Below are 17,844 nucleotides of genomic sequence, written 5' to 3'. Positions count from 1 at the left end.
CCCTTCCAAAGCTGTGTCTGCACAGGCCATTTTTGATCTGTGTAAAGAACTGATGGTTTTGTCTCTGCAAAGTTTCCACACACTCTTACAAAAGACCAATTATCATAGATTTAGAATCCAGGTAAAGAGGGTAAATGAGGAAAATAAAAGACTCCACTGCTTCAATATCCTGCTATGTGTGTTCCTACTCCCTATTTTTTTTTACCTATTTTCTGAAAAGACTTTTTATAAAACTCAGGGTGCGATAAGCCTAAATTTTTGTTATATGTCTATGTATATGTTTGTGTATCTTCTATGCTGCATATATGCACATGCATACATAAGAAATTAAGAAAAAACTTCTTAACTACAAAACCCCATCAGGCCTTGATTTGACTTCATGCTGGAGAAGTGGTGCAGTCTCCACCCCAGGGGCAGGCTGGACAGGCACATGGCAGGAGAGGTGGATCCTGTGCTGGTCCTGCTCCAGGATGGGGCAGGGAACAGGTGAGCCTTGAAGATCCCTTCCAGCTTTGCTTTCTACAGACTTACAAAATCTGGAAGCATTTCCATTCACTGATTTTAGCTCAGCTCTGCCAAGTTTGGCTGTCAAATGTGGCCACATATGAGAAAATCAGATCGCTGCACGTAATGAGATATGCTGACTTTTAAAACGTGCATCTTTGTGGGAGAGCAAAGTGAAAATCCTTGAGAATGCTTTCCATTACAGAATTCATTTTCAGAAGGGTGCTGAAAATCTCCAGGAATTACAGCAAAGCCTGAAACATCCCTTGACATTCCTTATTAATAGAAAGCTTCTTTGAATTCACAGCCCACAACATCACTTTACACACTGGGCTGGCAAAAGCTTCGACATTAAAATAGTTCATGTCTTAAATTAGTTGGATAGCTGTGATAGCTATAAATTCTTAGAAAGGTTCCCAAAAGTATCATGAATAGTAAAGAGCCACAGATCTCTTGGCATACCACTTCAACTTTCTGAACCTCACTATTTCACATACACTAAATTGATTTCCAGGTAGCATTACGTGAATCCAAGCTTGACGTCTCGTTTCAAAAGCCAGTTGTATCCATTGTAGGTTGACAAAGACACTTTGTGCTCTTTCTATGCCTGTTGCTGAAGTCTCTAATTATTTGCTCCCCTATTACCTGCTGAAATCTCCCCCTATTCACCAGTACGGGGCAGCCTTGTCCCAGCCAGGTTTGTAGGACCTACACTGCCAGTTTATAAGCATGATCAGAAAACAAGTAAAAGATAAATCACTCAAAAAGCAATCTGATTGATGGCAAAATGAACCCTTTTGCTGAGGAAAACAGCACAAAATTGTGTCCAATAATAGTCATGACTCACAGCCTGATTTTTACTCTAGTCATTAACAGCCACTAACAAAGCAACATCAAGCAGACGTGCCTGGTATTCTGCAAAATGACAGCTCCATCTCCAGCTGCAGGGAGATCCTGGCACTGGCAGGATGGCAGGGAGCATCTCTGTTGACTGCTACAGCATGGCAGTCTCTCTCAAAAGGAGATAATGCCAGTGCTGAGGGTCTGGGATGCAGACAGGCACCAGTAAAGGATATTATGGCTGCCGGATTGGCACATAACTTGTTAAATACCACTGCAGGCTAGGAGAGAAAATGATGGGAAAGGAAATGAAGGAAATGGATGATGGGATTGGAAATGCGATGAGCAACAAAGTATGGGAAACAGTTGATACCTTGGAAGGTTTGAAACTCATCTGCCACTAGGACTCAACCTCCAAAGGGCCACCTGAACTTATGCATGCAAACATGGTCAAACACCACAACAGAACTGGGTTGAATATGGACTCCAGGCTGGAGTACCTACACAGCCAGCCAGCCATATGATTACTCCAGGTGTGCTTTGCTGTAGCTGAAATCAGAGTCCTCTTGCATCAGAAATCTCAGCCCAAGGAAGGATGGGTCATTTTTTAGAAGAGACAGCAGGAGCCTAGGCTCATACAGCAGTATCGCTTAAGGAGACATTAGCAAGCTGTGTTCAGTGAGCATATCTCAAAGCTGTGCAGCAAAATGTTCCATGCTGATAGCAACCATGCCAGAGAGAATCAAGAACTACTGGACTTGAACTGACTGATGGATGGAGCCAGTCATTACAGAGAACAATTGTAGCAATCAGAAGGACCAACATGATGGAAAAGGTGTTACAAAAGAGGTGGAACGACCAGCACAATAACAAGGTGCTATAAGGAAAGGGAAGTAGATTGCTCACCCGTAGAAGATTCTGAGTTCACAGAGAAAGGCTTCCACTAAGGAGGGATCTCCAGAAAGAAATCCCTCCAGAGTGGCAGTCAGCCCTTAAATGAGGTCTAAGAGGGGTGGAGGCAGGCTGGAGCCTGGCTGACTGGGTCTTTCCTCCAGGTGCTCAGTCAGTGGTTCAGGCCATGACTCCGCAGTTCCCATACAGCAGTGTAACTGCTCAGTGGCTGGTTTGGCTGATTCTTGCTGCTACGGAAAATTATCTTAAGTTGTACATCCAGGGCATTTTATTTTCTTGTGGTCCCTGCAGAGAAAGGACCTTCTGCCTTCACCTATGGTTAATTAGGCAGGAGGAGTTAGGGAAGCAGTGCACGCAGGGTAAGTGAATGACAGGTTTGTTTGTTGCCCTGGGTGCTCAGGATGCAAGTTGGTCTGTTCCTCTGAATTTTACACCTCCAGCCACACATAGAACTATTATTACTGATTTATCTTTGGCCTTTTCTCTGTAGAGTATTCTGCAGACAGAAGGTGGAAACGGGTAAATGGCAGAAGCCCTCTGAGGATCAGCATACAGCGTACTTCACTTCCTCGTACTCCACCTCTGGAACAACAGAACATCTTAATGGTGAAAAAAACTACCAAGAGGAAAGCTCAAGTATCTTTCCTTTGTTTTTTTTTATTGCAACCGACAAATATCCTAACTGCATCGTAACAAAGAGGATAGGGAACAGCAAAGTCCAGCAGACAAGTAACAAAACATAATAATACAGAAGATCTCTAAGTTTGTTATCTTTTCTGGTAGTTTCTGTGAAGAAGAAATTTCTCCTTTATTATATGTTTATAAATAAAATCCAATTATAAAAGTCTGGTAGCATTAAATGATATTTGGGATACAAATACGTTGTGCTAGTTTGTATGAATGGTGTTAGATGCAACTCTTCTACCTGAGAAAAGAGAAAATAGTGTAAATGAAATTGAGATTCAGCATCCTCACACCCAAACTAGGACATTCAAATGATGACTGTTACTACAAATCACATCTACAGCAATGCAGCGCCCGTGACTGTGCAGAGGAACTGGCTGCATCAGCAGATGATCTAAAATCTGAGCTAAACAGGAACCTTCATCAGTGCAGGTGACAGCTGAAATTAGCGTTGGGAAAAGTGATGAAAACATGATGGTAAAGTCCCAAGATGAAAAATAGATTATTCACTGTCAGAGAGAACAATAGGCAAGACATAAAAACAGTTACAAGGTGACAGTGCACATAGTGGAAGGAACTAAAGAAGAAAACAGCAGCAGAAGTGAAACCAAACCCCCTCCGGGAAAACACAGACACCAGGGATAAAAGGATGCAGAGAATAACAAGAGGGGTGAGAAAAGGAAAACTGAGAGATTGAGAATAGAGCTACACAGCAGAAAGAAATGCCTATGGGAATGGGCAGCCAAGAAAATGAGAACTATCAGTATACAAAGGCAGTTACTGTAAAGGGAGGATACTAATAAATGGCACCACATGTACCAAACACAAAAGTACCCAAGACAGCACCCACTGGAACAAAAGGGACCACCACTGCCTGCCATATCAAATGTGTTGCTTCTATCAAGCAAGTGATGAATACCTCAGGCAGACCAGGAAAATAAGCCACTATTGTACCTCTACCTGGGCAACATGCCAGCAAATCTGTCTCAGTATATTTGTACATATACAATATCAATATATATAGTGTCTCAGAGGTAACTCCTGGCTTTGTTAGTGCACAGCTCCCACTTCCCACCAAGCAGCGCATTTACTCAAGAGTTTCACAGATCCAGGCAGGCTGTGTAGTCACAGGGTCTGCAGTGTTTGCAATCAAATCTTTTACTCGCTGCAGAGCAAAAATGCTTACAAATCTTTTGTTAAATAAGTATGAGAAAGTATACGTTCTAGGGAATTGCATTCTGCTGAGAAATGTGGCGCAACTGAAAAAGATGTTACATTTGGTGAGAAAATTATATGCTGCAAACAATTCATCGAGCTATAATAAGTAGCCTCCAAAGAGGAGGTCAGTAAAATCCCGGTGAAGGATATTTTTATCATCTATTTCATATTCATTTCCAGCGTAACTGTTATTATTTTATGTGATACTATAACAACCACAGACAGCTAAAATAAAATAGAAAATGACAATGAGCAGGTTCGCCGTGGCGTTCAGTGCCATAAATTAACCTTAGGGGATATGCTTTATTTTACTATAGGTTTCTTGATATCCATGAATCCCATCTAAGGTCAACAGAAATTGCAAGGAAGGAGTGAGTGAAGCAGAAAGCAGGAGGGGAGGTGGGGGAGAATGGGGAAACGTGGCATTTTAAACCCAAAGGAAATGACAATATCTCCATTTTCCCTAATTCCAAAAGGAATTTATTAGACATTTCTGTTTTTTTTTTAAAAAGACTTTGTTTTAAATGGCTGCTTTAACACGTTTTTGTTATTAAAATAGGAAATGCTGTGAAACATGATGATAGCGTGTTTCAATTGCTAACTGGGATACGGTAGAATGAAACAGACATTTTGAAGCTGCGTGGCATTTTTAAACAAATCTGATTCAATAAGGAACAGTAATGGACACATTTCCATTTGTTTTTTTTTCTGAGATTTGGAAGTTCATGCATAACATTTTGATGCAGATGAAATGTATGCTTCTCAGAAAGAAAAACATTGCCATGAAGCGTGTATCCTCTTCTACCTGTTGAGTTACACTGGCTTTACGTTAACCATGCAGTACCTGCCACGAGTTATCCCAGTAGCCCATCCTTTAGACAAAAAGTGAGCAACTTCCCAAGCATGCTGCCCTGGGGCTTGGCTGGCACACCTCAGGGGCAGCGACTGGGCTCTGCCCCACAGAGAGGAGGAGATGTCAGGAGACATCAATGCTCTTCAGCACAGGGCATGAGCACCCCACTTAGCGAAGGAAATCCAGGCACAATTTCAAGACCCAATTTCCAAACAGGTGGGGTTTTTTTTGTTTTTTTTTTTTTTTTTTCAAGAAAAAAACACTATTCCCCTACCTTGGTGAAGGTCAGGCAATCCTTGTCTTGATCTTTATCCTTTATTTCAAAGTCGTAAAGTGCTTTGCCCTGAGGTGGAGCTTGAGGGAGCGGCTTGATGCACTGGATGTAGCTGGCGGGGAAGAAGCCATGGTTGCCGTTGAGCTCCCCATGATACCAGTTCTCATCCACCTTCCGCCGCAGTATGATGATGTCCCCTTTGTTAAACTTGAGGTCACCAGGCTCTTTTCCCTCGTATGTGTAGAGAGCTTTGCCATAGGGAAGCTGAGAAGCACACTGGGAAAGCAAAATACACAACAGCATTAGGAAAACTCCAGCCAGAGACCATTTCCTTTTTAAAGTCACCTGGAGCTAGATGCAAAGTTATCATCCATGACCAAACGACCCCAATAGCTGCAGCGACTTGCTACATGGCACAGGACCCTGAATCTTGCACAAAAATGAGGATGTGAGTGGCAGTGGGATGGAGGATAAGTGTGCAACACCAGAGTCAGCAGTGTGGCAGCAGAGAGGCTCGGCAGTGCTCCAGGGGTCCTGCTGAAATCCACGGCACCTTCTGTCCACCGGCACAGGCTGCTCTAACAGCAGGAATCTGTGATTAAATGAGTAGAGCGTGGCACATCTGAAGGTAAAGTACCAGACATTTTAACCTTTGGGACTGCTTTGGTTTCTGTGGTACAGCAAGATACATGAAACAAAACCAGCTTGAAGAGTCACATGATTTTAGAAGTTGGCAAATTAAAACTTTTTTGTGGTGTTTGTTTGAGGAACTCCAAACATTTCTGAATCTGAAGCTTTTAGTTCAGCTTTTGATTCTGTAGCCAAATACCCTTCCTTCTTTCAAAATCCCCAAGTCTCACGCTGTTCACTGAGGGCTACTGTAAACAGTTATAATATTCTTTGTTGCTTATGAATTAATGCCCCTGGGGAAAAGCGGAATAGACAGAACGCGTCAAATCTTTCTTTTAGAGCTAAAAAGAGCTCTGAGGCTTTTGCTCTCATTAAAAGAAAGAAAGAAACTTTAAAAAAAAATCACAGTGCAAGAGCAAAAAAGCCTAAAATGTGAATAAATCAGTGTGATAGAAAACAGAAGCCTAATCCAGTGGAAATTCCTTGATTGCAAAGAATTCACCCCAGGAGTTGATTTGGCCTGGTGCAAGACTCCCTCACTCTGGTTGTGACTCTTCTTTTGTGGCAGTGCAGCTTGCCCAGCCTGTGCCTTGCCCTCTCCCTCCATGGCACAGTGCAGGGAACAGCTGTGGGGACAGGAGGCTCTGTGACAGAGTGACCCATGCTGAGGGAAAGGTGCACCACTATTACACTGTGACTTTCCTTATTTTATTTAGCTTGATCTAAGAGCCAGTTTGCAAGACCCAGCACAAATGTGTAGCAGCATGTACTACAGGGAACATAATAGGGGGTTTGCAAACAAGACCACGTCTCTCCTGTACTGGGGACTCCACATCTGGATGTAGTACTCCAGGCGAGGTCTCACCAGAGCAGAGCAGAGGGGCAGGATCACCTCCCTCCCCCTGCTGATCACCCTGCTTTTGATGCAGCCTAGGATATGGTTGGCTTTCTGGGCTGCAAGAACACACTGCTGGCTATCTTCATATATGGGCATTAACCTGCTCCTCTTGCTAGGACAGGACCAAGTCGCTGTATAGGTAAGCGTGTGAATGTAAAAACACCTCGCTTGCCTCACATAGCAAAGGAGTCAGCGAAGCAGAGGCAGCTGTATGGAGCTCTACCTGTGCTCCCTGCACAGGGATTTGACCTCCTTTGGATGAGTCCCCAGCTCTGAGTTTTCTTATTACCAGTTCATTTTTTTTTTCCTCTGTATTCTTCTTGGTTTTGCTGTGCATGAATGAAGGTACCCACTTGAAAACCAGTGTACTGGAAGCACCTTCAAACACAACAATAAGCGTAAAAACACAGAAAATCAACAGCTAGCTAACAAAGCATACATAAAACAGCATCCCATTGATACATTTTTTTTCAATGCCAGGATAGTTATTTCCCTTGACACCAAAGCTTTGTTTCTCTTCCCAGCATTTTAAAGTTTAAGCGTACAATACCACCTTAGGCAAGGCACGGATTGCATCACCTATCTTAAAAAATTATTAAGCTCAAAGAAAGACTATGCAGCCTTGTGGTAATTTAGAAATAAAAGATTTATTACCTTAACTCGCGCTGGGAGAAGACAATTAATCAAGCATGGAGCAAGGCTTCTGCCAGGTGAGTGCTGAACCATTGCGGATCCAGGCACAAGCCTGGCAAGTGTGCTGTGGATCACCTGCCTGAGATGGGGCCTTCCTATTTCTGACGTCTTTGTAGTGAATCAAGGTCAGGTCACTTTCTTTACTTTTTAACCTCTTTTTGCTCCCAAGCCTCATTTTTGCCTTGTTAAAAAATGAACAGTACCCAGAACCACAGAAAAAGAAATTGGTTTTTATGCAGTCTCACAAGTCATCAGTGAAATTCTTACACAATATGTGCTGGGCGTCTCCTGTTAGTTAATTGAGCTGGTTAGAAAATGATTCAGGTGCTTCTTTACTCCTGAATCTGATGAAAATACAGACTTTTAAGCAAAGCAAGCAAACTGTAACACAACAGCTTGGATCCGAAATCTGGCATTGTTCTATCTGGAAACTCTAATGGGGCATTCCTAGGGAATTTGCAGTTCAGGTGCTTTGTGCTCCTGTGCTCTTTTATGGGCCTTGTTACAGACCACATCATCTGGCTGAGGACTGTCCTGCTCACAGAACGTTTGCACAGAAGTACTGAAATTGCAATTACCAGTGGCGAGGTGCTTCCAAAATGAAATGTTTCCATTACCATCTAACAGCATTTCTCATTCTGAGCCACAGCTTTTCAGTCAAAAAAACAACAACAAAAAAACCCAGCCCTTCCCTTCCCCCGTATTGTTTAGTCAAAAAGATACCCTCCCACTGAAGAACAGCTGTAATATAGACACTTCCCAGCCTTTCTCTAAGGCCAAGAGTACCCATTTTGATTAAAACAACCCAGGTAAAGCTTGTGTTTACTGCTGCCCAGGCAGAGGTAAAAAAATAAAATATGACTCCTCTAAAAATTTTCCAATGAAGCTGCTTTTCCATTCTAAAGCTCTAAGTGCCTATTCCACTCAATCTAGGAGAGAGAGACAGTCAAGATCACAATTACAGAAAAAAATAAGAAAATCACAAAGTAAACTCCGGAAGCTTCCTTGCTAACATTCTTCTGGCCAAAAGGTCCAGCATTCAGTGGACTTTCAGTCAATTAAATAACACAAGGAATTCTGGTCCGTAAGAAGCAATCGTGGGGCAGTTTATTATTGTTTCTACTTTTGGTTAATGTGAACATGCCTAGAAGACTGGATTCAGAAAGTTCCTCTTCATCTATGAGAAGTGAGCATTAAGAATATTTCAAAAACAAAACTAAAATGACGGCTGCTGCTCTTCAGTAGTTGTAACATCACCCCCCACCAACATGCAGGTCATTCCTAGAAATCTTCATGTGATTGGACTTTGCCAAACCTTTATGCAAGGCACTTCTGGCCTAACCACTCCACTCTCATTCACTGGACACCCCTAATCCAGAGGAGAGGGCACTGACCAGGACACATGGGCAAACCCTCAAGCCCTACTGGGAGCGAGTCCTCCTCATCTTCTCTTCAAAACCTCGGCCTTGTGCCCTTTTCCTGTTTCCTCTTGCTTCTATCCTCCATGCAACAGCATTTTGGTCTGACATCATCATCCTCAGTGTGCCCAGATGGTCCATTGGGCCAAACCTTCTCCCCTCACCCAAAGGAACACCTTCCCCTGTGGTGTTCCCTACCCAGGGACCAGCCCGATGCCCCCTCCCATCCCGCTCTCCTGTCCCACCACCCCATCCCCAGGCGCCACGGGATGTAATGGTGGCAGCTTCCAAATGAAACAGCTGCGCTAGGAAGCCAATTTGCCCCTTGATTTATTGTTAGGCTAACTGGAATTCAGCTAGGATGTGTATTAAATTCCAATACTTCATGTGGGCGTATATAGAAATGAAGAATGCAAGAAAGAAAGGAAGGAAGGAAGGAAGGAATGAAGTCACATCAATGGCAACGGGCAGTTTCTGTTTTCCTGCCAGAAAATGCTGGTTGGCACAGTGCTGAATGCTGCCAAAGGTTTCTTTTCACTTGCAGCAATCAATAGTGACGTAAAAGCCTGAAGCGTTAATATGCTGAAAAGCCCCTCGCAGAAGACTTAATGATATGTTGGCAACTCAATCATTCTGCATTTGTGTTTCAGCAACGTCAAATGGCAGCAGTTAAGCAGAAACCTGCTGGCAAATTGACAAACAACAGCCATGAAGCAATTAAGTGGCAACGCTGGAGAATTTTTCATTACGTATCCTGAAGAACAAAAGGAGGGGGAAGAAAATCCACAAACATGCTTATTTCCAGTAAATTCTTCCAGTAGAAAGCTTTGTAAAGCGTGAGTTACACAGGTAGAGCAGATATTGAGTTTCCAGAAGTTATGGAAAAGAGGTTTTCTCAATAGGCTCAGAAGCAATGCGAGCACCAAGCCCACCAGCTTCTGCACCCAGCACCTGATAAAGGTGGCCATGCTAGGAAAAGTGACACTTGCATGTTTTGTAGGTACCTTAGCTGTGCTTAGGCCTTTCCTAATTCACACCCTCCGGGGTGTGAAAATAAAAGCTTCACTGAATGCAAGCAGTTTTTCTTGAGACAGCAAACAGAGGCTGGATGTCTGAGGTGAGTATGCGTGTAGTTTCTAGGTCTGCACACAATTAGGGAAGGTGGACACCAAAGAAAGCATTAAGACTCCGTGCGCAAAATCAGAGGCTGACCGGATTCATCAGCTCACAAACACACAAGAGGAAAGCCCAAGACTAACCCTTGGTACCAGTACATTGCATCACGTAAGAATTCAAATGTAAAATACAAAAGGCAAAGGCCTCCAGCTACCAAACCCAGACAGAAATGCTATGACCCAGCACTGTAGCTCTCTCAATCTCCACGCAGATGAAGTATGCATTCACATTCCTGAATCCCAAGAAACCTCTTGAGGCTACAGGCATGGATACCCTCTGCAGCAGCAGAGTGGAAGACAGGTTACTAGTTGTGTGAAACCCATGCTGATGCTGCAGGGTAGCTTCCCTCACCCACGCTTGTCCCCTGTGTGACTTGAGCAGTGCCAGGAGAAAAAACCCAGTCCCTTTGCTGCAGGGGTGCCCACGAAGGGTGCTGGTGTGATGCTGCCAGAGCCCTGCGTTGCAGCCTCATCCTGAGCCCTGTTTCAAGGGGATAAAAGAACCATGAACACACAAAAGGTTTCCTGACAGCGCTCAAGTGCCCCTTCCCTATGTTCTGTGGCTGTTCACAGCCAAAGCTATGGTAAAGCAAGAACGAAATCAAACGGTTCCAGAACATGCTGCTGCAGCAGCCAGGGAACACCACTACTAAGGACAGATAAATTTATTTAGGCTGTACTTAATAGTCAAGAAAAGACACAGAAAGGAAAAAGACATGGAAAGTATGCACATTTGTAACTAAACTGTAATTAACTGCAAACCGCTAGTAGAAGGCATAAATAATAATTAAAACACATTGTGTTAATTTTTTGCCTCATTTACTCTGAAGCATCACACAAATCTCAGTCTATGCAGAGATCTGGTGGCGATCCATGGGTTTGTGTTTCTGCCTTCCGACCTGCAGGAAGCTGCCTGCAGGCTGGGTGACCCTGCAGCAGATGGTCTCCTGCCACACGCAGCAGCTTCTCACAAATCACATCAGCTGTGGTGGAGAGGACAGGGACCACGTGGTGGAGAATAGACCGGCACGATCTCCAAGCAGGAGACTGGCTGGGTGCTTACCCTTGCTACCGCCTGGACCTCAGCACTGCAAGCACCCACTCAAGTCAAGTGACTTAAATCATGAGGGTGAAACATCTGTTCAGCTCCGTCAGGAACAGGGGAGCAGGGAGCAATCTCCCAAACAAACTGCTGGTGGCCTCCACCCAGACTGGAGCAGCCAGCAGCAAGCACAACAAGCAGCTCGGTCACAGTAGTGGCAGCAGCTCTGCCTGCCAGGCAGGGCAAAGGACAAGGCGGGGGGCAGTAGGGACTGTTCACTGCCCCATTGCTCCTTGCCATTCACCCCACAGACCTGTCCTGCCCATGCCCCCTACCTCCTAGGCACGAACCCATGACAGCTGCAGATGCTGTCAGTTTAACATCTTTCTAGAGTGTCTCACTTAATAGCCTACAGACACACAGGGACTTTCTGGCTGAGTCAAGAATTGAACTGAATCTCCTAAATCCCAGACCACTGCCTTTAACCACAGAAACTGTGTGTCATCTGGGCACAGGTGTCTCTCGCCGACTGGACAAGGCGCTTATCCTTTCTGTGGCTTCTGAAAATGGGGAGCACCAGAACATGACAAGATCTTCTAGGGAAGGCATGGGGAGGAGAAGGAAGGGGGATGAGAAGCATTAAAGGACTTGCACAAGCTCACATACTAACACCGCAGCTGTTCCACGGAAACGATGGACAGCTCAGGGCTCATGCCTTTGCCCCAGCTGTGCAGATTTTAGATATCAGCGTCTATAAATACCTGAGGGAAGGGTGCACACAGTACACAGCCAGGCTCTTTTCAATGGTGCCCAGTGCCAGGACAAGAGCCCAAAGGCACAAACTGGCGCACAAAAGGCTCCCTCAGAGCACCAGGAGCACTTCTGTGCTGTGCAGGTGATGGACCACTGCAGAGGCTGCCCAGAGGCTATGGGGTCTCCTCCTTGGGGATCCCCAGCAGCCACCTGGCAGTGGCTCTGGGCACCCTGCTCTGGGTGGCCCTGCTGGAGAGGGGGTGGGCCAGGGGGCCCTGCCGGCCTCAGCCAGTCTGTGGTTCTGTAAACAAGGCAGAAAGCAATGAGAATGCAATGTACTGAAGAAAACAAGGAGGCTAGGGCAGACTTCAGCCAATGCAGGTGTAACAAAGGTATACCACTGTAAAACCTGTGACCTGAGAAGTTTTAAGTGGCTTCTGTCTTCAAGAGGAACTTTGAGGATAACAGATCACAAACCATCATTACGTCTCACAGCAAAACCTCTGAAAATGGCTTGTCCTCTGTACACAATGGTTTGTCTTATATAAAACTGCTGAGAAGAGCAATCGCCGATGGGTCACCTGACATGACAGATCACATCTTTGACACTGCCACACAATCACACAAATTTAGTGATAGGAAAATTAATCAAAGATAAGCTAATTTGATAAAAAGCAGCAAAGAGGAAAACCAGCAATGCAATATTAGTCTGCTCGGTGGGAACTGTTACTAAGAGCCTGAAAAATCACAGTTTGAAGGTGCAACCTTTTCAAAATAATCTTTGAGAACAGAAGTAGTTAAGCTGACAATAAAAGCAGCACTATGAAGAATAAAAATTGAGCCTAATGCTTCATATACTCTGTACAGTTGTCATGCTTATTATTAAGAAGTAATAAATCCCAGTACAAATAAAACTTAAATTAAAGCTCTACTGTTTCCTTTAACCAAAGACTTAGACATACCCATTAGGTCCCAATCCTGGCTGTTACTGCCGCAGAGCACTGCAGTCCCACTGACAGAATACACATTGGCGCTATGCCCAGCTCCTACCTGGAACAGGAGGCAAAATGCTTCTCTGAAACTGTTCTGAGGTGCTGGGAGGTCTTGGGAACACTCTGGGGGTGGTCTTCAGAGAAGTGCCCAAACAGCTTAGGAGCTTATCTCCCATTTCCAGGAGTGTTTTCTGCAGTTAGCATGAAGATACGAGGTTAAATGCTCACCAAATTGAGACCAAACAAATGCAAGCCAATGGAGAACCACTCCAGCCCTTTGGCTAACCCAAAGAAAGTGAAAGAGCAACATTCATCACACAGAAAAGCAAAGGACAGCTTTAGTCTTCTTCAGCAATGGGTTAACAGAACACAAACTGCTCTTTAAAGAGAACAGCATCTTCAAGGTTATTTTGTAGCTTAGACAGAAAACAGGCCCAACTCACATTTTACCTTGAAAGGTCCACCTTGGGACACACCATGATTAAAAAAATCTTTCAGACTTTCAGACTGCAATCGATGCCTGCAGCACAACTGAGAAAGAAACAGCAGGCTTTCCGCTGCACAGCTTGTCAAATAGGTATGTTTAGGATCTTCTGCTTTATCAAAATTGGAGTTCAGTTTTATGATGCAACATCATCTCTCTTAGGACATTTAAAAACTTGCCTGTGAGAGTGTCCCATGCTGAGCTCATCTGATTTCATAATCACAACTAAAATAGCTTCACACATCCTGCACTTCTCATGCTGCTTCAGCCAATCATTTAATGCCTATCAATATTTACACATCCAAAGATTTCTCTTGCCTCATAAAGCACTGTTTGAAGTCTTCTCAAGATACATGCACTTCTGTTGAGCACCAAGCAAGTACCAGGCTCAGGTTAGACTTGCAGCAGCGCATTCACAGCTATTGCAGCTCAGAGGATCCGTGAGAAACATCAGCCAGCTGTTTAATCATGGCAGAACAAAGTCCCTCATGCTCTGCAAAACCTGAAACTTTCCAGATTCTGTGTTCTTTAAGAAATTGTACTGTCAACACAGTGCTGGCATTGTAGGTCCAATTCTGTTTTCAGTTAAACCACTTTAATCCAGTTAATCTTGATGAAACGGTGTGGATGTATAGAAAATTCCAATGCAGTAGAGAGCTTTATCTTACATGTAATCTCCTCTGAAACAAAGCTGAATGGCTGGCAGCCTCTACCAAGGAAAATATTTTGTAATTTTGCACGTTGACTGCAGCCTTTGCAAAGCCTAGGTATGGTCTGAGAAACTGTCTTCACCTTCCAAGCAGAAAAACTCACTGGATCCTATGGGCTACATTCTACCCCATCATCCTGGTGTAAACAAAGGGTGCTGCAAGCCAGCGTTTGAGAGCAGGAGCTGGCCTGAGCAAGTCCAGCTCACAGAATCATAGAACAGTTTGGGTTGGAAGGGACCTTAGGACACTCAGCCTAAACACGCAGCATGGCCTCAGGAGAAGCCCCAGGTCACAGAATCATTAAGGTTGGAAAAGACCTCACAGATCAACTAGTCCAACCACCAGCCCATCCCCACCATGCCCACTGACCATGTCCCTCAGTGCCACATCCACACGGTTCTTGAACACCTCCAGGGATTGTGAATCTACCTCCTCCCTGGGCAGCCTGTGCCACGATCTCACTACTTGTTCTGAGAAGAAATTATTCCTAATATCTAACTTGAACCTCCCCTGGTGCAATTTAAGGCCATTCCCTCTTGTCCTAATGCTGTTACCTGGGAGAAGCGCCTGACCCCCACCTTGCCACAACCTCCTTTCAGGGAGCAGTACAGAGCGATAAGGTCTCCCCTGAGCCTCCTCTTCACCAGACTAATTAACCCTAGTTCCCTCAGCCGCTCCCCACAAGACTTCTGCTCCAGACCCCACACAGCTTTGTCGCCCTTCTCTGGACGTGCTTCAGGGCCTCAGTGTCTTTCTTGTAGTGTTTAACACATATTTCTTTGTTTAATGAAGAAAAAAAGCAAATAACAGAAAGAAATCTGCTCCTGCAACTTAAATGGGCAACCTCAGTGCTGTGTGCCACCTGGACAGGTCAAAGAGAAAAGAGAAAAGCCAAGCCTGCCAGAGAGCAGAGAGGTGCTATGAAACAAGTCAAAAGTACATGGGAGGAGTTGAAAGTCAGGCCACCATGCAGTTTTGAAAGTCGTATGTTTTTTTTTTAAGCTGCTTCACCTCCACAACAGCATTATTTACAGATGTGGAATTTTACACAATTCTTGACACTGTACGTCACAGAAAGGAAAAAACATTTTGGAGAAAAGAGCAAAAGTGTTGCTGGAAAGCCCATAGGACGCAGCTCTGCTCTAACGGCTTTATTTCATCTTTCCTTGGGGAAGCTGACAATGCATGGGACAGCTTACATTTTCCAGCAGTGCCTCTGTAACCTCACCACCCAGCCCGATACCTTTGGTTTGCTTTCCAGCCTTTCCACATCTTTCTGCTTGGCTCCCTGCCTCGTGACTCAACCATTTCCTCAGCAGCAGCGCTCTCCCACCCCCGCCCCAGAGAGGACCTCATGGCCCAGCTCTGCGGCAGCTCATCGGAGCTGGGTTTCCTCCCAGCAGATACCACATCTGGGAGACACTGCTCACACACCTGGCTTCGCCAGGTGCTTTTCATAGAAATTTTTCTTGTCTCTCAGATGGACCACAAGAAGGGGAGAGGGGTACAGAGAGGTCTGGAGATGGAGCTGCCCAGGATGGAGCAGCAGCTGCGGTGCAGAGGAAGGCACTTTCCATCTGGCGAGGCTCCCGGAGCTCAACAGAGGGAGCCCCACTCCGGCGAATCTCGCCAGGCCTGCTGTGAGCGGGGAGCAGGCCTCGCTTTGCTACATAAATACACGCACACCAGGAAAATCTTTCTCCTTTCTGCCTCCCCCACTTCACGGTAACTTGAGGGCTGCATAAAAGCTGCTGCTACTAGCATTTCAATCACTGGAAATCAAGAAAATCAGCAGCGCAAGCCACTTCATCAGCTGCGGCTCACAGGCTCCAGCACCCAAACAGCCTGTGACAGCTACCGAGAATCTGCTGGTGGCAAAACACAGAACAACCCCTGGAACTCAAAGATTTTCTTTTCTTTTTTCTGAGGTGAAACAGGATCAACCAAGAACAGTGTTAGGGTCTGAGGATTCCCCGAGGGTGTCAGTTACAAGGTTTTGGAGTGGGTTTACGGGTCAGCAAACAGGGCTGCTGCTAGGGCTACAGGGGATGAGGCTGGAGGGGAAAACAAGCGGCCACAAAGGCCCTCTGGTGTGGCAGTGGGGTGAAAAAGTGCCTGCCGTGAGCAATGGGGAAGCAGCCTTAGTGCTTATTTCAGATGAAGGAGAGGATCTAAAATTCCTTCTGAAAACCCAGAACCGCCTTATGGTAAATCAGAGTGATGCAGAGGACCTGCCCCTTTCTGCTGTGTCTTGCTCACTACGTGTGTCCACAGAACAGAGTCCTGCACTGCAAAGCCAAAAATATATCCTCTGGTTTCTTCTTATCCCTAGTTTTTGTAAGGCAGCTTTTAAAAACATGCTCTGGGAGGACTTTCTGAAGTGGTATTAACAGTTTCATAAATACTGCATTACCTGAACAAGGCCTTCGCTGACCTGACAGGGCATTTGATGAATGCACCGCCGGCTGCATACGCAGCGAAGCTAAAGAACATGTTTCCTCAGTAGCTCGGTTGTACACTTCAATAGGTGGATAAATTCCCATGTCGCCACAGAATATTTACAACTGAATCTTATTTATCAACGGCATACCCTTACCCATACAAATCCTGTTACACAAAACCTGCTACGGGTCTTTTTTCATGGTTACATTAAAATCACAGAGGTTTCTTCTACACCGGGACAGGCTTTGTGAAAAGAAACGGCATCAGGAGATGCTAACGCTGAAATATTCTCTGCTTAAAATGTCAGCGGAAGACGAGTGAACTCATCCTGTGTGAGCAACCTCCTGGTCCCTCTGCTGCCAAAGACCTTCCCAAGCACATCGGGTCCCTCCACGCTCAGGTCGTCCCAAGGAACAAACACACCAACCCACCAGCCAGGAATTTAAGGGAGATTATTTCTCCTCATTTTGCTGTGAATAGTAAAGTTAAAATATCTGGTATCCATTAGGAATGAAAGAAACATGCTTTTTAAATCACAGAGCTTCAACTGTGTTTATTGAAAGGGACACTGGGGTTACTATTTCCCCCAAAAAAGACCATTTCTGGGGGGGATGTTTGCCTGCTCCCTGCCTCCTCACACCCTGCCCTGACAGCTTCATCCTCCCATCCAGGTCCCTTGCTTGGAAATGACTCATTAGCTACAATGTACCAACACAGACTCTCTTCACAGAGGTGATTAGGAATCACTTTCAAGCCCAAATCCTGCTGACAGCACACCGGCACCTTCCTGCACCAGTCCTGAAGCAGCTTGCAGCCAGAAGGGCTTTAATCAACTCCAGCTTTGATAAGCACTGGGCAGCAGGACCACGGTGGCCAAGGAGCATCTCACACCCCAGCATCCCCAGATGTTGTCTCCTCTGTGATAGGAAAGGTCCCCCGTTGCTCCACGCTCCCATTAGTAGCAGGTCAGCTCCTCCACCAAACCCCTGCGTGTTTTGATGTTACAGAGCAACAGCAGTCGAAGCAGACAAGGAAAACATCAAGGAAGATACAAGGCTTCAGAATGCAAATCACGCTTTTATGCCATCCTCCTGAATCCCCTTAGGGGAGAGGAAAGTTGATTATCTGCAGAATATGGGTCACAGTTATGCCTCAAGGATCTTTTGGTGCTTTGACTGCTGCTGACATACTACGGGGCTCCTTGGTGCCTTTTCAGGTTAATGCTTTCATAGAGCTGTCCCTGTGCATAATAATAATAACACTAAAAAAATTTATTTCTTGCACCCACTTCCCAGGAGTTTCCCCTCACTCTCCATGTAACT

General features: G+C 45.2%; 1 protein-coding gene across 1 annotated transcript in view; it reads right to left on the bottom strand.

Moving 5' to 3' along the window:
- SH3RF3 (SH3 domain containing ring finger 3) overlaps positions 1-17,844 on the bottom strand; it is a gene marked incomplete at its 5' end in the record, with an annotated part of 238,431 nt that overhangs the window by 84,786 nt on the left and 135,801 nt on the right. The window contains one exon of the mRNA XM_021401318.1: positions 5,286-5,561. Within this exon, the coding sequence (XP_021256993.1) occupies positions 5,286-5,561 (276 nt within the window). The remainder of the gene's footprint in view (positions 1-5,285; positions 5,562-17,844) is intronic.

The sequence above is a fragment of the Numida meleagris genome, chromosome 1 (assembly GCF_002078875.1).
Source record: "Numida meleagris isolate 19003 breed g44 Domestic line chromosome 1, NumMel1.0, whole genome shotgun sequence".
NCBI lineage: Eukaryota > Metazoa > Chordata > Aves > Galliformes > Numididae > Numida > Numida meleagris.
This window is presented reverse-complemented; position numbering and strand designations above follow the sequence as displayed.